The 26252-nt window shown below is 40.5% G+C and overlaps 1 protein-coding gene across 1 annotated transcript in view; it reads left to right on the forward strand.

Moving 5' to 3' along the window:
* The window catches only part of ccdc88b (coiled-coil domain containing 88B), a 41005-nt gene extending 20055 nt beyond the window's left edge, over positions 1–20950 (forward strand). The window contains exons 16-28 of the mRNA XM_018660229.2: positions 1101–1280; positions 2965–3305; positions 3490–3649; positions 5130–5528; positions 6879–7040; positions 7765–8042; positions 8254–8397; positions 10352–10538; positions 12905–13050; positions 16514–16621; positions 17955–18106; positions 20069–20425; positions 20751–20950. Of these exons, the coding sequence (XP_018515745.1) occupies positions 1101–1280; positions 2965–3305; positions 3490–3649; positions 5130–5528; positions 6879–7040; positions 7765–8042; positions 8254–8397; positions 10352–10538; positions 12905–13050; positions 16514–16621; positions 17955–18106; positions 20069–20425; positions 20751–20788 (2652 nt within the window). The 3' untranslated portion in view covers positions 20789–20950. The remainder of the gene's footprint in view (positions 1–1100; positions 1281–2964; positions 3306–3489; positions 3650–5129; positions 5529–6878; positions 7041–7764; positions 8043–8253; positions 8398–10351; positions 10539–12904; positions 13051–16513; positions 16622–17954; positions 18107–20068; positions 20426–20750) is intronic.
* Positions 20951–26252: the final 5302 nt, after the last annotated feature.

Raw genomic sequence — 26252 nt, forward strand, 5'->3', positions numbered from 1 at the left:
GACTGAGTGATGAAGTTGGGGGATCGTATGAAAAGCTAATAGAGAAATTAAGATCATGGATGCATGTTTGGTTGGTGGGATGATGAATGGATGAGTGGATATAACATCTAATGCTACAAGAAAGACCTGCAGCCTTTGAGAAACTAAGAAGTGACTTATTTTCTGCATCAAAGAAAAGGTTTTAGAGTCTATTTTGAACTGATATTAGAAACACATTAAGGTAATGATTCATAAAATGATGCAGGTAGCAGCTGCATGGATTTGTTTTAGCACAATGCTTCATTACAGTTATGTAATTTTTTTTGGCAATTTCCAAGGAGTATGTAAATTGGTATACAATCATTATAGAGAAAGTCAATTTACTTTTTTATTTAGTTATGTTTAGTATGTAAACAGTTAAGAGAAATTCCTTTTAAATACTTATTTTTCTTAGGCATGCTAGTGGCGTAGCTCTAGGGCTGTAAGTCATATGGTGAGTCCACCGTGTGATGTTATGAAAATTAGTACATTCATGTGCCTTACAAGATGAATTGCAGCCACTGTCATCATTAGTATCGTCAGATCAAAATTTGTATTCATCTACAATTTTTTTGGGGACAAAATAACTGAAAAACTAAAGACATTCCCATCAGCCTCAGCTGTACATTGTGTTTTGTGCTAATCAGCAAACATTAGCATGCTAACGTGCAAAACTAAGATAATCAACATGGTAAACATTATACCTAACATTTAGATCAAAGCATCACTGTACTGAAGCCTCACAGAGCTGCTAGCTGCTAGACTCTTAGTGTTGTTGCATATTCATCTGATCTTTTGTGCACTGACAACAGACTATGTTAGGAATTAACAGGAACTAATAGAAAGTGCACCAACTGAGAACTGTGGCTATTTTCCCTCATAATTAGTATCAAACTACATAGTCCTTCCCTATTCATTTACAGTAATATATCCTTTTTTTTCCTAGAAAATGACAGAAAACTTTGAGACCTGTTGGTCATAAATTTGAATCTACACCTCAGACAGTTTCAGCAGCTGAGTGTATATACGCATTTCTAGAAGTACAGCTGCTCAGCTCAGTGAATTTCTTGTTTTTCTCCCAGGTTCTTCAGTCTGAGGGTCTGGTCATGGAGGAGGAGCTGTGCCGCCTCCGGAGCCAAGCAGAGCTCCACAGGATGCAGACCACGGTCATCGCCACCCTGGAGGGAGAGCGGGCCACACTGGAGAGAGAAAGGGACACGCTACGCAGCACGGTGGACGCCCTGCGCACCGCCCAGCGCAAGGTTAGCGACCACACAAGCGCACACACATGATACAAATGACAGCTGTGACGCCAAACACTGTCATGACTGCAGCAGATGTCACTTTACTTTAGTGAAGATGGACAAGGGGTTGAAAAAATTACATACAGACCGAATGAAAGTGAGCAGAGGCTTTTTAATGTAACACAAAACCTTAGTGATAAAATTTCATTCCATTTTTAATAGCCAATCTCATTATTCTGTAATCTCTTTAAATAATTTCTCGGTTACATTAAATACATTACATTAGATGGGGATTCTACTCGCTAAATAAATTTCTTCCACCATCTCTGAAAACTAATTATATTAACGCATGAAGAAATTGTTCAGCAGGAGGTTGACTTGACCGCATGAAGTGAAACGGATGATTCAAGCTGCCTGAGAGCGAGACAACACGTCTTTATACATCCAGTACTGAGCAAGCGAGTCTGTTTTGAAGTGCGATTTCACATACTGACAAGAAACTCATCCACACTCAGACCAGCGATCTCAGGTTAACAATATGATACTGAACTTATTCAGTGCATCTCCCCAGACATAAATTCAGAGAAAACCAAACCAAAAAATCGCCTCAGTCAGACCCTTCACTGCAGGTTGAAGAAGTCTTTGTGAATTCTGTGTTTAATGTGCTATTTGCAGTAAAATTGTGAGACATCAGAGAAATTGCAAGCTAAGGGAAAAAGCAGTGCCAAGTCAGCATTAAAGAAATACCATAAAGGGATTCATGAATACCTCCCATTCAGTGAGAGTCATACATAATCCTTCCTCTGATGTTGTAATATTCTATTGTATTACCCACCCTCCTTTTCTAAAGAGAAGAGCCTTTATGGATGTTGTACCTGTGCTGCATATCTGCTAACCCAAACAGTACTGCACGGTACATATCTTTTGAATACATCCAGCATTGCCTGAGAAAATGTGTTTTTTCTATTTGCAGCCAAGTTCAGACATATTTCAACTGTACAATGTTCAGTGTAAACGGAAATAAAAATGTGTTCTGCCTTCTGGCTTTCAGCTGTAAGATCATAAGAAACTGCGGAGTATCCCTTTAATTTGGAAACACGAAACCACTCTCTAAGTGTTACAGCAGAGGAAATAATCTATTGTCACTTTAGAATAAAATAACTTAAGTTCATCAGCACCGTCAACACAAAATCAAAGTGTTTTCTCTATAAAACAGACCAAGTTTCCTGTTATGTTTGAGATAGACTTCATATCCTGACCAACGGAACGAGAAGCAAAGAATCAGAATTAATGGAGATGATAACAGCGCGTGTTAAATGAAACATGAAGTGGGCTCTACTTCTTTCAGCTGTAAGGGCGGATTAAACCCAAATAGGAAATTACAGCTCATCTACATCCTCTTTCTCCTTTCTGCTTCCTCGTTGTGTGTGGATTTACTGAACTACTTGTGTTGATTTGGTCAATTCATGCAAACAAAAAATATATAATTCTTGGAAATCTTATTATTGGTCCCATTTTCTCACTTACTGTTGCCTTTTATTTATTAATTACTTATTTTCTTTTTAATTTAGCGGCTATGCAGGGTCCTGAGCTACACTAATATCCTCTTGGAGCATGTTTTAGTTTGTGTATTCGTGTTAATATCATATTTTCTCTGTTGTGACCTGTCTGCATTAATCATCCGTTTTTCCTCTTTTGCCAGGGTGACCAGTTGGAGCTCACCACCCAGACTCTCAAAGCAGAGCTAGAACGTCAGGGGCGCAGTCTGGAGACCTCTCGCCGTCGGGAGGAGGAGCTGGAGGCGGAGCTCCGCGAGGCCACCCTGGAGGCTGAGTCTCTGGCCAGGGCGCGAGACCAGGCGCTGCTGGAGGCCTCGCGTCTGGAGCAGGAGAAAGAGGCGTGTCAGTCGGAGCTGGACGACCAGCGCAAGGAGGGGAGGCAGAGAGAGAGGGAGGCGGCGAGGCTGAGGCAGCAGCTGGAGAGTACGACCCTGGCCCTGGAGCACAGCAACCAGAGAGCTCGGGCTCTGGACGCTGAGCACAGGTACACGCATTCCTGTAGACACACTTAACCTTAATCACGAGCTGAGGCATGCAATTAACTTTACAAGACATCAGAGAGAGCTACTTGGCTGCACTGCGCATTTATCTATAATGTCAACTCTATCTTCATTCAACCTTCTGTCTGACCTGTTTTGCTGCTGATGTGTGTGTGTGTGTGTTTGTAGACGTGTGTGTCAGCAGCTGTCTGAGTCTAAGGAGCTCTGCGCTCGGCTGCAGGACCTGGAGAAAGACCTCAGCACTCGATTAAGCAGCATGGAGGAGGGTAAACAGCAGCTGCAGGAGCAGTACGCAGACACTCAGGCCAAGATTAGCTCACTGTCCCAGGTGTGTGTGTGTGTGTGGTTGTGTGTGTGTGTTGGTGTGACGTGGTAGCTTAGGCACTGACAGTAATCACTGCTGTAGGGAAGTAGCAGAGGGTAAACTCAGCTTTCCTACCTTATCTAGACAGCAGAAATTGCCTTTTTAAAAACTGAGATTTGTTCTTATGACATAGAGTCGTAGTAATAACAGTCCATTCTGTGATGTTTCTATGTCTGCACTGCATACTGATTCACTCTGTTCATATTGGAAAAGCAACAAAGGTCTGTATACTCTATGTGCTAGACACTACTGTCCCAAAATGCAATGCACATGGGAAATGGAGTCTCTGCTTAGAGGTGGAAAACAATAAAACAACTCTAGGAACAACAACAGTAGCATCTGAGATTACACAGTGTGAAAATTGTGCACTGTATAGTAGCCTACTCTTAAAAATTCCCACTATACAACAAAAAAGTAGCATCCATGACATGTAAGCTACATACATGCTGTCTGAGTCTAAGGAGCTCTGCACTGAGCTGCAGGACCTGGAGAAAGACCTCAGCACTCGATTAAGCAGCATGGAGGAGGGTAAACAGCAGCTGCAGGAGCAGTACGCAGACACTCAGGCCAAGATTAGCTTCATATTTTATAGTTGCATCTCTAGCTCAGTCAGTCATGACACAAAATTATGATTAGTGTCAAAAATATTGATATACCACACACTTGAAAAAACAATCAAAACAAAACAAAAAACTATTAGATATGCGGAAAAAACATTGCTGTTTCCTTTTTTAATTGACTGTAATCAAAGTCATCACTGTCATCTCACTGTGAGAAGGTCCCAGGTTCAAACCCCGGTTCTCCCTGGGCCTGTGTGGGTTCTCTCTGGGTACTCTGACTTCATCCCACAGTCCAAAGACATGTAGATTAACTGGTGACTCTAAATTACCAGTAGGTGTGAATATTGTTTGTCTATATAAGTTGACCCTGTGATGGACTGGTGTAACCCGCCTCTTGCCTAATGTCAGCTGGGATTGGCTCCAGCCCCACCACAAGGATAAGCAGTTTAGATAATGAATGACTGTAACTAAAGTCAGTTTGGTTGATTCCCGTGAGGTCAGCAAATAATTTATTGGTTGTATATATTAATTTCTGGTTCACATACTTACAAATAACAAACTTAGAATACTCAACAAGTCCTCCAACCTACCCTCAGGCACGACCTACAAGCTTTGTTGTCATGGTAACAACAATAAATACGTGGTCACACAGACGACCTGTGAGTTCGTTTATTGCAGGAGGACGGTCTCAGAATACTAGAGTTAGTGTGTAGTGTGTAACTGGGCTATAACTATACTGTTTACTATTAAAGTGATCATTTGAAGATTGATCCTTTTAACAACATAAAGACAAACTTTTCTGAGCAGAGTGAATTCTTTATTCACTTTATTCACATTGTTATTTTATGTTTGAATACTGTGTTGAACCTTATCTTTCTCATCAGGACCTTTCCAATGAGCAGGCACGGACTAAGGAACTGTCCGCTGAAGTTGAACGTCTGAGCCAGAAACTACTAAAGGCCGAAGCTGAACTCAAGGCGGCTACAGATTCTCTCAACCAATCACAGGAGAGAATAGAGTCGCTCTCCCAGTCCCTCAAGAAAAGTGAATCTCTCCTCCAGTTGGAGCAGCGAAGAAGAAGTGTGGATGCGGACACTACGTCGAATTCAAATTCAGACTCGTCAAACAAAACGCACATTTGTCAGACGCACACAGGGGAGACGTCCCCTCGGGATCAATCCCCTGAAGCCTGCAAAGGTCACGACCTTTCCATGACCCGTGATCATGTCACAGGAGAGACAGAGAGGCAGCTGAGTGAGAGGTTGACAGAGCTGCAGAAAGAGGTCTGTATCTGCATTTGAATATATTTCTGTGAATATGTATGTGTGTGTGTGTGTGTGTGGGAATCTCATTTACAGGATGTCTGTGTGGTTCAGTGCAACTTCTTTGCGAGGGAGATGATCTATATTATGTTGAAATTCTTGCTCTGGGGATGTTTGACGACTATCAACTCGCAGTAGACTGCCACTTCCCCAAGTGCAGCACTTTATTTCCAGAACTGCTGCTTTATCTCTGCTCATCAGTTTTTATAATGTCACCTCGGCTACTGTTAATCTTCCTTATCTCCTCTGCTGCTCTCTTGCTTCAGCTCTTACTCTTTCTTCCTTTCTCTCTCAAATACACACACACATAAACTCTAACTTCAAGCTATAAGGGGCAGCGCCGGAATCACCAAGGTCAGGAATTTCATTCAATGCTCTGCTCAGGATTTTAAGTTTTAGATTAGGATAGATGAAGCAAGGCACTGTAACCCCGAGAGTTCAACTCCTGGTCCGGCCAAAGCTAAGGTGCAGGTACAGTCGTTGATGGGGAAGTAATCGAATTCTTTACTCAAGCAGAGGAAAGCAGCGTCAGATGGAGATACCCAAGCACTAGCACCTCAAAGTTACTCCAAAGTATGGCGCTGGATGTAAATGTACATAGTTACTTTGCACTACTGACACTGGATGAGAGAATGGCATAGTGAAAAAGCAGAAAATTTAAACGAGCCATCCATAAAAGTAGAAATCCCCTGTGTAGCAGTACGATTCAGTCAGGTGCTGGGAGAAAATGTGAAAAAATCCAAAGTGGCAAAAAAGAAGGAAAAAAAAAGAAGAGCCATCGCACACCAGAACTGAGCTGCAGTCTCTAAAGACAATGCACACATGAAACGTGTTGTCGCTCTGCCAGTACTCAGCAAAAATGTTCAAATGAATTCATACTGTGTAGTGGGAGGAGAGCTGAGTTGTGGTGTGCTGAAAATTCTTTTTAATTTTGGATAAAACATCAGATTTTATACCTTCAGCAGTTTGGCAAAATACAAGGTTTTTCTCTTAATTTCAGAGCAGACTGCACAGTGAAGTCACAAATTAGTTTGTAGATTACTTCTGGAAACTCAGACAGAGGAAGGATTTCATCTCTGTATTTATAGATTTACACCAATGTCATATAAAACTGCCACCTGACTGAGAGCACTTTGAAGGATCAGCTGCATTCAGTTGAAGTCATAATAATATTGATATTTATATTTTGATAGGGGTGTGTGTGTGTGACACCAAAGGTTCTAACACTGTAACTCAGCTGCTACTATACCTGGTTGTGGACGTTCTCTCTACATAACAATGAAAAAATAAAGAGATTTTCCTAACCTTCAGAAAGCAGTGGCGGTTGCGGAACAGGAGTCTTTGCTGTTGCGGTTGTCCCAGTCCCAGGAGGCGTGTGAGCACCTTAAGGAGCAGCTGGAGGCTCTGCGCCGGCACTCGCTCAGTCTGCAGGACTCCTGCACCAGACTGCAGACGCTTAACACCCAGCTACAGGTGACCTGACACACAGACAGAGAGCAGGATTATGATTTTTATTTTTTTTTTTTGGAAAATCACCTTAACGATCACATTATTTTTAAACCTACATTTAAGTACAGTGATTCCCAATGAATTTAGAATTTGTTACATTATTAGACTGTAAGACTGTATTTTTAATGAAATGAGTTCATCATTGGGGAAAAACATGCTTTTTCACTTTCTTGGTGAGAGTTAGATGAGATGATCAGTCCCACTCTGTGTGGTGAATATGTATGTGAAGCTAGGAGCCAGTTAGCTTAGCTTAGCATAAAGACAGGGGGAAACAGCTAGTCTTGCTCTCCCCAAAGAAAACAAAAGCCAACTACCAGCATCTCCAAAGATAACTAATGAACTTGCTTGTTAATCTGGGGGGTGGTTATGTGCAAGACCCCTTCTTGGCTTCCTGGAGTCTCTATCAACTGCTATGGCTTTAAATTTACTCTCCAGACAGTTCTCCTTTAACTTTCAGCAAGAAGGTGGAAACTTCACTCTGAATTATTTACAGTGTGCTGTTTGAAAATTACCATGCTAGTGTAGTGCATGAATGTTGTATGTGACCCATGGGTGTTAGATGAGGTGGTAAAACGTTCATAAATCTAAAGTAAATCTCGGCTTTCTGATAAACCTTTGAAATATAGTTAAAAATTACACGTGTTTTCTCTGTTCTGTACCACACACCTAAAAAAAACCCCACACACAGGTGGACCAAGCGTCACTGAACTCCCAGCATTCAGCGGTGCTAGCGCGCTGCAGCGAGAGCGAGGCCCGGTGTGCGGCTCTTGAGGCCGAGTCCAAGGTGTGGGCGCGGGAGCGGGAGGAGTCGGTGGCCAGGATGGAGGCTCTGAGGCGGGACCACGAGCGGATGATGGCACTGCAGCAGCGACAAGAGGTGGAGCTGGAGGAGCTGTTGGACAAACACTCTCAGCTGAGGAGCAACAACCGCAGCCTGGAGGCCCAGCACAGGGAGCTGGAGGCGAGGTGCCAACACACACTGACTGCATTAAATTAAAGACCATTATAAAATGAAAAACTTCTCCCAGTGAGAACTTGTCTTTTTATATCTTTGTGAAGAGTCTCAGTTTTCCTTAGAACAGAAATACAAAATTAGATACCGAGCATCTCTTTCTATCATGCATTTTAAGTCATAATTATTTTCGTTTGGGGTGGATGTTGTATTTTCAATCTCAAGGTACAAGGACCTCCTGGATGGTAAAACCCAGCTGGAGGAGAGAGAGCGGGAGATGAAGATGGAGAGAGAGGAGATGGAGGCAGAGGCCCAGAGGAGACTGGATAGAGAGCGAGAGCTGGAGAGGCTGAAAGAAGACAACGAGAGGTAACAAATCCAGTCAGCTTCTTCAGCATCATATTCATGAGATCTGAGCATTCATTCACAGCACTCCTCTCACTGCACTCATGTTCATTTGAATACAGGGAGCAGCAGAATTAACCCGTCTCCTATATATGAATCATGAAGAACAGCACAGGCATCGGTTTGAATGCAAATATACAAGAGCAATCTCTAAGCTGCAGAGGCATTCAATGCAGAAAAGCCACAGTGCACAAAACATCAAAAACAGGAAAGAGGAGCAACAAGTAAAAGCAAAAATAAAGTTTTTCTTTTGATATTTTCCAAGTATTTTCAAAAAACATCTAATACACAACACTGTGGGCCTCTGTATATGAGTTCCTTCATGTCAGATTGATGAATATTGTTTCAACCAGTTTTAAAAAAAAAAACTCTCCTGATCACATCTGTGAGTATTTAAGCCTGAGATCTGTCTCACTGAGATCTGACGTTGAGTGCATCTGATTATATTTAATCTCGGAGATGGTAGGTATTTAATAATGATGATGATGATAATCATAAGATACTTATGTACCACAATTAGTTAATCAACCAGATTTACATCATCATATTGATATAATTGATTACTGACTGACACTCGACTGAAAAACATCTAAAGATAAAATGTCCATACATTTGAAAATGTCTTGTATACCTGTTAAGTTTGCTTTTTTAACTGAATTAAGGAAACTTTATAAGGAAATGATTAGACCTAAATCGATTATACATTAATATCATTCATCATTCTTTAAGTGACTTAATCATATTCTTGTATGATGAACTTAGGTATCTTCTGACGTTCTCTCTCTGTGACTTCTTAACATCTTTAAGAACCTTGTTTTGGTTGTTCTGGCCCACATCTTTAATGTTTTTGTTCACTCTCACTGCACTCATACTTTCATTTTTTAGCGAAGAATCTCTAAAAACCGACTGTGCACTACCTGCTCAGCACTAAACAGCAGATAGACACAGTTATAGACCAGCAGGTGAACATAGTGAAGCATTTAGTAGCTAAAAAAAACAGATATTTCCCTCAGGAGTTAATATTATAGTAGTAGTATAGTATCTTATTTACATTCATCAGGTGGACAAAAAGACAATTACAAATGAATGATAATGTTGCTCCGTACCTGATGGACGGGTAAATAAGCAGCTGTTTGCTGACAAGTTTTCTATATAAACTTACGATTTGTCAGTGTTGTGTCCACAGCTTGTTTCCACTGCTCTCAAGAGGCCAACATTTCTTCTCAAATGTGAATATTTTCAGGTGTTTTTTTGTCTTCCTGTGGGCTGTTTGTCAGACAGAACAAGACATTCGAAGACATCTCTTGGCCTCTGGGAACTTGTCATTTTACAGACCAAACACTTATCTATATATATAATCAGCAGGTTAACTCATAATGGATCTAATCTAATATAATCTATAATCTTTAGCTGCAGCCTTAAAAGACATACACAGAAAGCAGCTCATGTGTTTAACACTGAACCACTCTGTATACTGTTTCGATTTGAACTTGAATTAAAAAGTTTTATTCCAGAACACTTTGAATCCACATTGGGAAAATAAAATGTGCGATGTTTATTACTGAATATTAACATATTTTCCCCTGAGTGATTATTATGAGTTTAATCTCATCTCATTACAGTTCTCATTACAAAATAAAACAAAGATGATTGCATACATCTATAATGTTACTGTTTTGTTAAGCAATCGTCTAAAAACACTGAGTGACTCCAGTGATGCTCCATAATATGTTTTTCAACCACTCTGTCTGAGATGATGTCAGATTTATTTATTGGTTATTGTTTGGCTTTGAGAGGACTCATCATGTTGTGTAATAGTGTAATAATGAGATCTAGTTAGAGAGCACTTACCCAACAATGATACACAAAACATAACAATGACAGTGTTGAGTTAAGCCCCTTTGTGTCGGTGTTGCAGGCTGCAGGCCCACCAGAAGGAGTGGTTGGCGTCGCAGGCGGAGCTGTTGGCTCAGGGCTCGGTGCTGAGGGGGGAGCTGAGCGCCTCCCAGCTGGAGCGGACTCGACTGGAGGGCGAGCTCAGCACCCTGAGGGAAACCAACCAGAGCCTGGACCTCAGCAACGCCCGCCTCACCAGCCAGTACCAGGTATTAACCAGACAAACAGACACACAGGAATGCAGATACACACAGGTGTTTTGTAGTCAAGCTGCGGGTCGACCATTTACATGCAAAAAAGGGATTTAGTGCTTCACAGTGGAAACACTCGGATACATTACCCTCTTGACACAATGAAACAAATTTATTTAAAGTGTTACTGGGCAATTAAGCAAAATTTATTAGGATTTCTTTGCCGGTAATAGTAGTAGTATTTGCATAGTTGTGGTTGGGGATGAACAGCTATCATATCATCAGTGAATGGCTGATTTCTAGCATTTGATATAAACCCAATTTCACCCTGACATAGCAGGAAAAAATGATATATTGGTGCAAACAGAAAATGAATACAAAGTAGTTAATAAGGAGCAGGAACATCTTTTGCCTTCAGAATGCTGTCAAACAAGCACTGAACACTGAAAACATTTTTGGAGCAGGAAACTCTCCAGTCTGTTTGAGGGGTGAAACAGGTGGAAACTGACTTCCTGTAACGGGTTTAAGGAGTCAACCAGCAGATGTTTCATTCTGCCACTTCGTCCAGCTGCCTGTGAAACCTGGTCCTGTAAAAGCTGGTAAACGACATTTGGTCTGCTCGTATGTGTGTAGAAGTTTGTACAAGGCACAAAATTGTCACAGGATTCAAAACACGTGCAGACCAGAGTGTTTCTGATTGACAACTGGTCAAATCATGCTCACAACTTTAATTTAGGACAATACCAACCTTTACAGGAAGTTATTTACTTTGAAACTTTTTACTTTTTTTTTCTTTTTTTTTTTTTTTTTTAACCAAGAGTTAGATGAGAAGATTGATACCACTCTTGTGTTTGTATAGTAAATCCACCTACATGCACCTGTAAAGCTCACTAATTATGTGATTATTGTGTTTCTTGGCTGGGAACAGTTGCATGGCAACCAGCAGAGACCCAATCAAGTTACTGCACCTGGTTGAGCACATAACGGTCCATAAAACTATTGTTATTTTTACACTTTTGTAGGGATTAAACAAATACATCTTGTTCTTTAGATGAGCTGGTAGGTGGATTTTATTACTTCCAAATAAAGCCAAGCTAAATGTTTCACCATGTTACCTAAGCAACGCTAACAAGTCTTTAAGTGTAGCTTCACATGTACTGTACTTCATCTTGTCTAACTCTTGGTAAGAAAGAAAATAAATGGATTCATGTTAAACAAAATGAAGTACACAGAACCAAGAATTACATTATTTCTAGGTTATTTCTTGTCAGATCATTTCATTTTCTACTCAGGTTAACTGTCCCTTAATTGGTGCTCAAGTAGAGTTAGAGTATCAATACTGCTGATACCAATGATCATGACATAACATTACAGTAAGTTAGCTGCTTTCAACAATTAAAATGATAAATACTGAAACTGGTATCTGCTATTATTTGGTATATAGAGAAACCAAATTTTGTGGTATCAACATTCCCATGTGCCTCACTGGATGCCTTACTCAGCCCCCCACATACTGTATTTAGATCCTGGGAATCAAACATCCAGGTTTCTCATGATACTGTTTTACAGGGGGAGATGGAGAAGGAGTAAGGTGGCGACTCTCTGCTTTGATTAAATGGAGAAGTTCACAATTAACCTGTTGCAGCTTTTGTGCTAACTGATGAGTCTAGATTGGACAGGAACGAGTGTAAGAGGACAAAATAACTGGGAATTCACAGATTCACAAGTAGGAAATTCTGAGAAATTTTAACTAATGCTGTGGCCATACTGTTTTATGAGACTTTTACAATCTTGCATGATATGTGTTTTCAGATTTTAGAAGAACCTTGTGGTATGGAGCATTTTCTAAGCTTAAACATTTAAATCAGATGTAGAAAAGTTTTTACTTTTTGTCACTGCTCAGTCGTGTTCTGTATACCTGATGATGTGGCCTTGTGTGTTGGACCTTGGATGTTAACTTTGTTTTAAACAGCATTCTTATGAAACTCTCAATGCTCAGTTCAGACAGCTGAAAAGTTGAACAAAGGCTATCGTTTCTCATTATGTACCTTTCAGTCAGACAGTGATGGTGAGCTCTAACCTCCTCCTTTTCAGTTTCAGGGTTTATTAAATAAGTTTGTAGTTTTTGTGACAAATATCCCAGGGATACAGAAGATACAGATCTTTTTCATTTGCTTTCCATATCTACTTTGCCCATTTTCAGCGAATGTATATGTGTACTAACACACGTACACACACCATCTTGGGAATACACTTCTAGACAAGCTTATACAGACTAATTAGGCTGTGAGGTATGCATACAGATGCAATCAAAAATATGTATACATTATAATCTTACCAAGTCATTTATTTTGACTGACGTTTTTATGGTCTTGCGTTGGCAGCTGTTGACCCAGCTGAAGGGGAACATGGAGGAGGAGAACCGGCAGTTAGCAGAGCAGAACCAGAGTCTGCTGAAGGAGAACCGGACCTTAATGGAGCAAAGCCTGGAACGCCGTGACCAGCACTATTCACAGCAGAGGGAGTACCAGTCAGTACACACACACACACACACACACACAGTAGATAATTTGTTTTGCTGAGAATTTCTGGCGAGAAAATAGAGGCAGATTGAAGAGGAAATCAGGTTTACAACAAAACATCTTAATGGTTTTGTTCAAATTATAGCAACATGCAGGAGCAAACTTTATGTTATGTGTGTTAGAGAAAACACATTTATTAACATTTTGTAGCGTATAACATAGTCTGAACTCATGTCCAGTGCATAAAATAGCACTTAGGTAAAGGTTTTAGACTGTGAGACAACAATTTCACAGTACAAGAGCACTCAGCAGTCGTCCTTTTAAATGACTAATAGACTGGTAGCAGATTAATCCAGAACTAATAGTGAGCATGCTGCCCTGGCTTCAACCCTTCAAGTCTAATGAGTCCAATTTCTCACAAATTACATCTTTTTGAAGCTTCATTTTAAGCTCTCAGTCTTGAGAAGATCGTTTTTCTCTGCTCAGGTTTCACTTTCTCCCCTCCTTTAAATAACAGATTAAAATGTCACCATTAACATTTCACATTTCAGAGTGTTTCATTGCACATTTCAGTTCAGCACCTTGCTGTGTGAGGTCTGTAGTCACTTACACCTGCAACCACCTGGTGGGTCTCCATTATAAATGTATGTTAAACAGCCATACAATGTTCAAACCCAAAAAATGTATATTGCACAAGGAGTTGTTAACTAAGTTCACCCTGTCAGCTTGAAGAGTGAAAAGATGGCAGTGTTCATTTAATAGCTTGTTGCTAAATCAGCAAATGCAAGATGCAATTTGTTTTTGAGTTCATATTACTGTTAAAAATCAGATAAAAGTCAGCGCCCCACAGGTAGCGGGTATTTGCTGCTGAAATTTAATTGGCTGGGTTGATACAGTGAGCAAGGTGTTGTCAATATCAAGCACTATTGGTGTGGACAGGACTTGCTTAAGATGCTGTTGCATCACTGCGGAGCAGCATGGGAGACCTTCAGGGTGTAAATGAGACCGGGCCAAGTTTGTATTCTGATAGTTTGACTTGAGCCCATTTCAAAGTGATTTGAACTAGTATTCCCTCTGTCCACTGCCTGAATGTGAATTAATGCAAAAAAATTAAATATTATTGGAACAAATTATTTGAAGAGAGTGCCATTTTTAGTCAGTAATTAGTATTCAGAGTAAGAGTAGGAAAAAAACTCTTAAGAAGCAGCAGGGCTGTTAAAACCACTTCTGAGTACAAAAAAGGTTTTTGTGCATTGTTTCAAAAGCTTTAAACCTCAACAAATTCCCTGATCAGCCATTTTCCTTCTGAATTATTTGATAAGGTATTATCATCCCAATGCCTGAAATTCAGAACCAAGGGCATACTGTGCATTTTAGAGCAGGTTATTCAAACTGGAGTGTTTATTCCTGTAGTTCAGGTCGTTTGAGCAGGAAACGCAGGTCTCTGCCCCGAGCCAGTAAACTGTGGTGTGGTTCATTAGGAGCGAGGATGTAATCCAAACTAACACCAGGATACAAAGTCCAAATATGAGGGGAGGGGAGGATATGAGGGGGTAGAAGGGGACGGATGTTATTATTTCATAGCTAGCAGTTTCTCTTGCTTCGAAAAACAGGAATTAAAAATGAAGAGAAGGCAAATTGCAGCCTGGACTGAAGCTCATAAAAAGCAAAGATGGCTGCAAAACAGAAGCTTAAAATTACAAACAGGATGATGCAACAGTCTTATGATTGTGTTATATGTGATTAGTCCATGTGATGCAATATTACATGTAAACAAATACAAAAACAAAAATCCACCAAATATCACATGTCCAGTCTGGTTCAGATTTTTAAAAAATAGTTGCAAGTGTACATTTAAGATAAACTGCCTTGTAAACATAACACTTTCTTTAGCAGAAGACTTAAAGACTCTACACACAGTAACATCAAGCCTTCCTGTCTCTAAGCAGCTCTGGACAGTCTCTCTTCTTTTTTAAGTGTTGGAAAAATATATTCAAGACTTTGGAAAGTCCAAAAGACATTTTATATTGTTTGGTTTACAAAATGAGTGACGGCGAGCAAATGATGCAGTGACTTTGCCTTTCCAAGCTACTGTTGAGGGAAAGGTTTTAATCCAATGAGCAAACACACGGAGGCCTCATAAGCTCTCACAAAATGAATCGAACTGGCTGTCAAGGGTGCTTCATCAAACTCTAAACTCAGTCTTATTTCATAAATTTGATACTGATCTGCTGCAAGCTGGATGATTGAGGGATGGAGGAGTCTGAAGAGGTAATACTGCACAGATCTGAAGGACACAAAAATAACCAGAGCCAGTGGCCATAGTATTAAATTAGAAAACTTGCAATAAGCTAGAACAGCAGACATATGAAAACAAGAGGTCTACAGCAATGCTAGCAGCTCTGTGAGGCTGTACAATAGGCTGTATGGGCTGCACAGGCTGTGGTAATTTGCGCAAAATGCTGTTGTCAGCATGCTAGCATGCTAATGCTAAGAATGTATAATGTTTACCAAGTTCAACATGTGAGTTATCGTGCTAGCATGCTAACATTTGATAATTAGGACAAAGTGCAGTTGAGGCTGCAGAGAACATCATTAGTTTTGCAGGTATTTGGTCATAAGTCAAAGTCAGGGGAACAGCAGTCAAAATTCATGTCAATCCATCCTACAGCTGTTGAGATGTGTCACTCAAAACCATGAATGTGCACCTCACTGTGGCACTAGAGAAAGTTTCAAGTTTGTGATCCATACAGCCATGCTACTAGCTTGGGTAAAAACATCAAATCAAAACTAAATGAAAGTAATATAGATATAGAAACCATGCACTACACGAAGGCATTTTTTCTGACTGACTTCCTGACCGCTTTCCACGATTTTTACTTAACAATAGAAAAGCATTTAGCTGTGATGTATCCAGAAGTCTAGAACTGATCGACCAACCAACAGAGCCATGCTGCTAGTGTGGCTAAATATGTACAAAGGCCAAAGGACTCATTTTCCATCCCTGACTGTTTCTTGTGTGCACTAACATCTTGTCCTACAAATGATCAGCTCATTCTGTCATTCAGTATTTTTATTCTCTGCCATGTTTCACTCAGGGGAGGTTTTCTGAGCATGCAGGCTATTTCTCAGCAATGTCCTTCTTTGTGTTTGTCCATACCACAGCTCGAACCCTGAATCCTCATGAACACATAAACATTGACATCCACACAGTTTCTTTTCTGATCTGATGCTTTGGAAAGAATTCAGCTTTAACAGCACAGCAGACTCCATTCCTCAGTTGTGAGTTTATAGGAATGGGCTGAAACACACACCATAAGCTACATTATATACACTCTTCCACAATAATCCCATCTACTTGCGCTGACAATGAATGCATGAAATGAATGAAACAGACCTTCCTACTCAGTTTTTTTTCCGTTATTCTCCTCTCAGCTGCTTTCTTCTGATGCTTCATATGTTTTGCTTCAGGGAGAAGCTGAGTGAGCTCCGTCGAGAGAAGCAGAAGTTGGTGGAGAAGATTATGGATCAGTATAGAGTCCTCGAGCCGAGCATGCAATCGCCAACCACAAAGGCCAAGTACTATAAACATATATATATATATATATATATACCTATAACTACACACAGAGCTGCCAATTTATTATACGATTCAATGCAATGTGGTACCCCTGCAATAGGCAAGTGTTCATGTAGCACGTTTTATACACAAAGGCAGTTGAAAGTGCCTTAAAATTTGAAGCAGCTATAATCAATAAATGAATCATAAAATATATCAAATGACAACATGAAAACAGTGTGATAGTGTGAAAGGGTGTCGCTCAGTCTGCAGCTCCCCTTGACTTTAACAAGCTTTATATTTTGTGTTATTGTTTAGCTGCCTTTACTGTTATGATTCGCTCTCTCATAGACAGAGTTAGAAACAAGCTGGTGAACATAGTGGGGCATCTAGCAGCTAAAGAGCCCTCAACAGCTGATAGAGACCAAAAACAGAGCAAATAATATTGGAATAATATTGAATATTGAATGTTGGACTTAACATTCATCAAGTGGACACAAACATGACTGCAAATAAACATTCACATCACTCCATAACTGCTGGATTTGTAAATAAACTACTGTTGAGAAGGTGAGAATATGTCGATGCTGTGTTCACAGCTTGTTTCTGCCCCCAAGTGGCTGAAAAATCAGTTATTGCAGGTTTAAGTAATTTAAAAAAAAATCTGCAAGATGTTGACATAAACATAAAATTGTTTTATAAAATGTTGATGTTTCAGAGCAGGATTTGAGGTCATAGTGTAATATCTGTCTATATAATCCTTTAGGTGAAAGTTTTCTATTACATATTAGTGTTAATTATGGTAACAAATGTTTGAACTTTATTCTATTGTCCCTAAAAACCTGGTTACTTAAAGTGTGTGTATCATGACTGAAACCATCTCCATTAGTAGCTGTAACATAAACAGAATGCACAGATCATTCAGAAGAAGCATGTCTTATTGCACTGGACAACTGACATGCATTTTATACTATAATTTTTAATAATTAGTATTGTTGTGTGCTAATTGTTCAGCTGTCACAAAAGTGCATTTTGTCCCCAGTGCTGCAATTTAATATGGTAATGACATTTTAATTCTAATGTTTCCAAATTGTTTTCCTTTATGTCACGTTACAAAGTGCTTTCTTTGGCATAAAAAAATGACAGTTGGCACCTAGAGAAACGTTTTGCTCCCATTTTGAAGGGAACAAACACTGCATGACACACAATGCATCATTGTGAAGGAGATGCAACCAGTGACACTTGGCATCCTCCTTGTGTTTTGTGGAAAATCAGGGCACAGACACAGACAAGCACACACTCTCCGAGCTCATCCCTGTTTGTAAATGGTCCCTGTCCTCTGCGTCCTCATAGGAAATCTAACTGGATCGCAGACAGGATGAAGAAGCTAATCAAACCCCGGGGAGGAGGAAGAGAGGGACGCGCCCTCTTCACCGCCGCGGGCAGCGTGGAAAACCTGGCCGACAGCACCGAATTTACATCAGACACACATGCACCTCAGCCTGGTGAGACCCCCCCCAAACACACACACACACAAACACACAACCCAGCACACCACCTCTCTTTCTCACACACAAACACAAAGATATGCTCACATGCTCACCCCATCAAGCGAGGCTACCGGCATGCATACAAATCATCTCATGACTACCAAGTGTGGTCTGCATTGATACCACTCTCTTCCCCTTAGATGTCTCCCTGTAGAGTGCCTAGACTTACTGAGGCCGGCTTTCTCTGCTAACCACATGTTGAAAGGAAAAAGATTCGTGAGGCTTCGTTCTCTTTTTATGCACCTTGACTGTGGAATGCATTCACTGACAGAGAGAGGGGGAGAAAAAAAACTCTCTGCAGACGTTTTCAAAGCCAAGATTTAAGCCCCAACCTGCATTCAAGATATGCTTTTCTCCCCTTTTGACATACTATTACCGTGCCCATTTAATTTTATTTTCCCTTCCATTGTGTTTTCTATTATCCCCCCTAAAACCCTGCTTTCTTAAACTGTGTGTCATGACTCAAACTGGGAGACCTGGCTCTTTCTGTTCCTGGTTGTTTTTTTATTAGGCCTGTATCCCAGAGAGACACTCAGTCTTTCAACTGCACACCAAGCGAAAGAAGCAGAAAATCTCTCCAAAGTGGATTTGAATTGCTGTATTTTACAGATGGCACACATGGTGTGTAAAAGTAAAAAATAATTCAAACACTAGTTTAATTAAGGACTGATGATTTTTGCCTTTAAAACAGAGCCACAAAAACTTCTTCACTCCTTCCTCTTTTTTATGTTTGTGGTGACCTTTCCCATCACACCTGCATTTAACCCTGAAGCTACCCTCCTTTATGGCTGGTTAACGTGACCTTAATCACTAGTCTCCAGTCAGTGTTGCAAATCTCTGAACAAGTTCTGCCACAGCAATTCTTCATCTCATTAAGCTAAGGCTATAAGTCAGAATTTATGAATAATTTGTATTTAATTATTTTCAGTTTGATATAATCTACTGATAAATAGGTTAGGATTGTCTTTTTGAATATAAAGGTCAGGCTTTTATCCTCGTAAAGCTCCATAGATTACCTGTGTGCAGATGGAGATATAACTTTTATTACCTTATTTATGCATTTCAATAGAATAAAAATTGCAATTTAAAGAACACAAATAATTTCAGAACATATACCATTTGTACACATTTTAGGGAGCTGTATAAGGAACTCCTGCAAACTAAATTTATTGAAAAAGCCTCCATCAGGCATTAAACTCAGTCAACCTATAGCTTGAGTGTAAAGATGTTGATGTTTTATTTTGAGATTAATGTCTTGTTTTCTAATAATATTAGCACAAGTTGTGTGTTTATGTTTATATTTCTTAGTTCTCCTTCGCATGGACCAGATGTTCATTAGAAAGCATTTATCTTAAATGCCAAAGGCAAAGGGAAATTAAATCATGAAAAGGAATTGCTTTATTTAAAGAATATCCACATAACTAGACTATATTAATGTGGGTTACAAAAATTGTGGGTTTAACATAAAACGTTTAGCACTGACTTTACAGTTATTGTCTACCTCACGATGCTTCTCATTAACACATTCAGAGACCGATGGTTGGGGGGGCTGCCTGGCCATCAGGAGCAGGTTTCAGGGTTTAATGTTTTGCTCAAGGACACTTTAACATGTGGAGAGGAGGAGCCAGGATTCAAACCACTAACCCTATGATTAATGGCAGACCAGCTCCACCACCTGAGCCACAGTTAGCACATTTCCTTAATTCATTTCTGCACCTGCCAATGTCGGAGTCTCTGAAACTGCGTTTGCATTAGAAGAAAAGATTTTGTATCCTGGAATGAATGAGCCAATGATTAACTGAATTCAAAATGTTGTTACCTACAGTAAAACATCACTATCATGACCTCTGTATAAACACGGGATTTAAGTAATAATAACTATTTCTCAACCTTGATTTAATTTCATACTGTTTCCAGATCCCCGCAGTGCTCCAGTCTCTCCATCTCCCTTGAGAAAAATTCCGTCCCAGACAGAACCAGACATTTCAGTTCCCGGGACTCCTGCCTTGCGTTCCGGCTCTGGGGGCCGTCGTAAGCTGGGATCCCGTCACGGCTGGGGGCTGGGGTTGGCCAGAGGAGGCTCTGGAGTTTCCCAATCCTTCAGTCCCGGTGACAACAAGACACCTCCCCGCCCACGGCTGCGCTCCAGCCAGAACAACCCCACCGTCCTCTGGGAGGGAGAGAGAGGCGAAACGAATGCACCTCAGGCAGCAGACGCACCACTGACCAGTCAGGAGAGTGTCGAGAGTGTGTCGAGAGAGGAGGAAGGGAAAGGTGAGGAAGACAAAGTGGGATGAGGGAGATGGGAAACACTGCAAAATAAGAAAGAAATGTTCAAATGTTCACACAAATATTCTTCATTTTTTAAATAAAGAGGTAAAAAACTTGTTTGGGTAGAACATTTTTAAGTGTGTGTGTGTGTGTTTGCCAATGTGCTATGTGCAGCACATCAAAATAGATCCATGGGACAACAAGTTAAATGTCAGGCTGAATAAAAATTGGACAAGAGAGTGGTCATAACATGTGCAATCTCTCAAAATACAGATCTTATCCTTTTAATTAAAACATGCACGTGCATGTTATCTTCTCTGCCTTCCAGACAATCAACACTCCAGTGATGACACCGCAGCGGCCTGAGAAAGACCTTCAGTCAACTCTCAATTATAACAAACAAATGTTTTATAATATGTGCTTCCAGCAAATTGTTGTAATACAGGTTTTTGTATGTCTGACTATTTTAAATATATGATCCTTGTAGTATTTTTGAATACATGAATAAATAAATCCTTCTATCAGTGATTTCCAGTGTTGCTGAGTTGTCAAGGAATTAGCTACCTCTCTAGTGTGGAGTCTGACAAAATGTAGTAAACCTTTAGAAGACTAAACCGAATACAACAATAAATATATATTTTCTTTCTTTTACTACAACTCAGCTGATAAACAGGCTAATATACAGTATGTTCTGTAATTCTCTTTAAGCTCATTTTATTTTTAACTCCCTTAGCTTCTACCTGCTTATTGATCTTACACAAATTTAATTATTTATCTATTCCTAGGTTTTAAGTTGACATTTGTTTATTTTAACTTAAATCACAAAACAGTGATATTAGCCCAAATTATGATCTTTCCCTAACCCTAACCAAATAATAGTAGAGACTGTGTGGCTAGCTGGGTTAGCTGAAAACACTGGTGCTAAACACACTGAGCACAAGCGTTTTCAGCTAAATATAGCTACCTAGCTAAAACTAAGATTAGTCATAAAACTACAGCAGCCAGTCAACGTAATGTTAATCATCCACGTAATGTAATATATAGGCTACCGCTGCAGAATATCACTGTATGGACTCTTAAAAAGTTAGCTAGGCAATGCTACTTGGAAGTTCACAAACACAGTACATAGTATCTTGAGTTTCAAAGTGCATTAATTCTTCAAGGACCAACTGATCAGAGGTTAAAGGAAAAGTATAAAGAGTATAAAGATTTATATATATTTTTAAAATATATTTATATTTATATATTCTTTTTACATTCCTTTTTTAAAACTATTATTTATTGATGCTTTCAGCTGTGTTTTTGTCTCAGCCTTTGGGGTTCCATACACGCTCTGTAAATCACTCAGTTCTACAGTGTGTATGAAAACACTTAATTACAGATGCTTAGAAGAAATCAATATCAATGTAGATTCATTAGGAGCATCATATATGTAGCATACATGTATTGTAGTTACATGGTGGGAGAAATAAACAAGTAGAGCAGAGCGGGTAGAGGTAGAAGCCTTATGCAAATTTCACTTAAGCATTAAAGTTCAGCGCTAGAAGTGCTTCATCTTGTCTTCCATAAACCTTTATGGGATTAACTTAAAATGTTCAGCGTTCCTGCTGTTCCCTCTGATCGCCTCTTCTTTAAGTTGGCTCACTCAAAGTCAAAAAAAGTATCACTTTTAAGTGCTGATCACATACTTTGTGAGACGTGCTTCCAGGTAAAAAGGAGAAGCTGTTAAACCAGGTACTCACAAAATGTCTGAGACAGACTGAGACAAAGGCGCCACAGAAATCTAAAGAAATCTGGTAAAGAAATTATTAATTAAATTATTATTAATTCATCTGCAAGTATTTCTCTGAAAGTTAGATTTATGCAGTAAGCAAAAATAAATACATAAATCTAATGATAAACCTCCCTGTAATCCAGTGGGATAAGAATGTAGAAACATATGGTTGTAAAGCCCTTTTCATTTTAGTGTTTCCTGTGTAAATCCAGTCATTGATCTAATGGCGAATGATCTGCTCTTGTGTTTTAATGAGAATCCTCCTCTTTCGCTGTTGCACCAAATGGTGTCAGTGTAGAGCTGGCCAGCCCTCTGTCAACAGAAAGACAGACGGATGAAGAGGAGGGAATTAGCAGCTTTCAAATGAGCAGACCTGAGAGTTCATCATGAAGCTAGAAGGGCCCTCTTATAAGACGGGCAGCTTCCAAAGAGTCTCTGCCACCCAGATTAGGATGGGGATACGTCAGCATTTCCGGTAGGGCTTGTTTTTAAGTGTGCAGGAGACAGCGCTAAGGATAATAGCAGGCAGTAGCTCTTTCTTTGCAGCCAGCCCTCCCCAAACACATCCTGAATTATGATTTGCAAATGACAAATGGATCGCTAATACAATTCATGAATTATGTAGTTGTCATGGTGACATTAATCAAAAAGCAGGCCCCTTCTCTCGGCTCCGAACATTGTGTTTGTGGAATTGAGATGCATGACGGGGGCTGCACACCCGAGCTGCCTGAGTGAACGCAGGGCAAAGCGATAGCAAGATATTGGTTCTGCCAGTCACTCAGAGGCTTATTATGAGTGCAATGCAACAATCACACGCCCTCAGGCACACAGACAGACAGCGCCCACAGACAAACAGTGAAGGGTAAGGCTTTAAATTCTCAACGGAGGAGCCTTGTGGCTGCGCACACAGCGAGAACGGTCACAAGTTATTTTTCTCCATTTATAAACCTTGGTGCATTATCAAGAAACCCTTAAAGAGGAGCACTCGAAAAGGAGGATGAATAAAAAAACAGGAATGTGATTGGTTTGCAAAATGACCCTTGTTTATTCAGCATGATCTCTCGCTGAAATAAACCACTATTTTGAAGGATGGCATTGTCCCTGCAAGCATAACAAGCAGCAGCAACACAAAATCAGTCAAAAAAAGCCTTGAAGAAAAAAAAAAGTCTGGGAGAAAAGTCTTGGCACAAAATGAGTGATTAAGTGCCATCCCCACCCCTGATTCCTGAAGCGATGAATGATGGATGGCTGCCTCGCTTGACATCACGGTTGGATCTCAAGAGTCTGCTCAGCTGTTTAGTTATTGAACACCTGAGGGGTGTAACACTATCAGTGAACATCACTTTTTCCAACCCTCCTTTTCAACGTTTTTGGCCTTCTTCCTCTTGTAAAGACCTTCTTCTTCTTCTCTGAAGATTTCTCTCTTTTCCCTGTTTCTCAATGAAGGTCTTTCCCTCATTTTTCTAACCAAAAAACCCTCCTCTGTGGCCCTGTATCTTTCTCCTCATCACCCCCCTGGCCTGTTTACCTCCATTCCTTGCCTGAGCTATCAAATTTTAATGACTGCGTCTTACTAAAGAGCCTTCAGCGACCAAAAACCTCACTTATACCACTTAGAACTGAACAAGCCAGGCGTCGCAAATACTTAGAGGTGCATTAGATTTTGGTTCAGTCCTGATGCTTGCTTCTGAGATGAATCTGTGCAACTATCAACTGAATCCAAATCAAACTGCTTTTCAACTCTTCCCAGGCTCCTTTCTGCAGACCGGCTGATTTAGAATCAGCACACACCACTGAAACTTCACTTTGGGTTAATAAAAAGTTGTAATTCGCGGATTGTTGTTAGGCATTTTCTCCCAGCAGAGGCCCCTGGTGGGGCAGGCACCGGGACAAGAGAGCGGTGAGGTGATCTTTGATCGAGAAGTGGTGGTGTAATTCAATTAATTATACTTTGCTCCAGGCAACAGAATCTGGGAGGGGATCATCGAGAGAGAACACAATACAACTAGGTGGAAAAATAACAAGCGGAGTGTGTGTGCACGCACGCACCGGCTGACCCTGCAACCTTGCCTCCTCACAAAACTGTCAAAATCTCTGTGCTTTCACCGGGCTTTTACTCAATGAGGTTAGCCCAAAGGTGAGTCTGTTCATCTATAACTTCCCTCCCTCTGCCTCCATCCATCTCTCCATCCCTTCCTCTTTACCCCCCCTCTATTTCATCGTCATCCTCTCTCTCTGCTCCATTCGGGATCGTTCCTCCTCTCCTAACAGTTTGTCCCTGCAGCTCCCATCCCTCCTCCTCCTCCTCCCTCATGCACTCCCTTTCTCTCCCCTAGTGTATTAAGGGGCTTTGACGCTCTCAGTAAAAGCTGATTTATTCTCTGGGTGGTATCGATCGGTTTCTGCATTAAAGATTATAATTCATTACCCCGGCCCCTTTTAATACATTAAACACTCAAAATAAAAATAAAATACCCCCCCCCACCCCCTCACCCATCCAGACTCCCCGTGTCCTGAGGGTTTGGGAAAACACACGTCCTGGGCCCCACAGCTCCACCTGCGTCTGTGTGTGTGTGTGTGTGTGTGTGTGTCTGTTACTGACTCAGACATAGAGGTACTCACAGGAACACACTCCTCCCTTAGCGCACACACTCATATTGTCTGATACAGGTTAGACACATGGCAAACACACACACAGTGTCACAAACACACACTAAGGAACAATAGGTAGAATAACTGATTAACTGATCAGCAGAAAATAAATAAGAGGAATTTCAAAGACTTATAACTGCAAAAAAACTCAAGTATTCTCTGGTTCCAGTTGCTCAAATGTGAGGATTTGTCAATTCTGATTTAAATCACAGTAAACTGAATGTCTTTGGGTTCTGGGTTTGGTTGCACAAACTAAGACATATGGGGACATCACCTTGGGCTCTTGACATTTTTGATGAGCATATCTTTTAACCATGCAAACAGCATGGCTGTATGTATAATATCAGTCTGTCATTTTCCAGACTGAAAGTCAGAGGGACAAAGCTTTCACTTATTCAGTGAAATATCACTGATTGGCTCAAAATGCAGACAGACATTCATGTTTCTTGGATGATTAATCCTTGTGACTTTGACAATCTCTTACTCTGGTGCAACTGGCAGGTTGAGATTTTTGAATCAGAGTAAAAAGCTCAAAAGCTACTGGATGGGTTGCCTTTGATGATCCCAATAGTTCATCTGGTGCCATCATCAAGCTTTAATTCTCTTTGGTTTATGACCAAATACGTGAAAAAATATCCCATTGTCCTAAACTGTGCCTTGTGCTAGCCAGCAAATGCTAGTGTGCTAACACAGTAACAAAAGCATGATAGCGTTGTTACTGTGAGCACATTAGCATGCTGACGTTAGCATTCAGCCCAAATCACCGCTGTGCTTCAGCACAGACTGATGGAGCTGCTGAGCGAGGCTGTAACTGCTAAGCTTATCCAACATTTCACTGACTAAATAATATACTTGAGAGAATAATCAGCAGATTTTTTGATGATAAAATCACCAATTGTAGACCTGACAGACAGACTGACAAACAGATGTGACAGAAATGTGAAACTAGGGAAGTGATTTGGATGAATTACCTATAATAAAATCAATATCAGTACAGGACAGTACCTCGGAGTCGGCTTTTCATCATTTACATGAATTTCCTGAGTGCACAGCAGAAAGCACCACCTTCATCTGATTCCACAAAGGCCTTGGCCACCAACAAAATATAGATTCCTTCCAGACAGGTCAAGTTAAGGATTTGTGTAGTGCCTACGTACACTCCCCTGTTTGTCAATACGGCTGGCCTCTGTAGGATAGTAAGGATTTAAGAAGCACCATGTGTCCCCTATTGATTTTACCCCAAATGGCCGCACCAATTCCCTGCACAAAACAAGATTGCCCTTCCCCATTGCCTTGACAGATTGATTTTGTATCTCAGTCGTGAGGACTTGAGGAGCAATCCCTCTGATTCTGCCTCCTCGCACTGTCACTCTGACGGACAATTTCCCTCTTCATCCTTACCTC

The sequence above is a fragment of the Lates calcarifer genome, linkage group LG8, assembly GCF_001640805.2.
Source record: "Lates calcarifer isolate ASB-BC8 linkage group LG8, TLL_Latcal_v3, whole genome shotgun sequence".
Classification (NCBI taxonomy): Eukaryota; Metazoa; Chordata; class Actinopteri; family Centropomidae; genus Lates; species Lates calcarifer.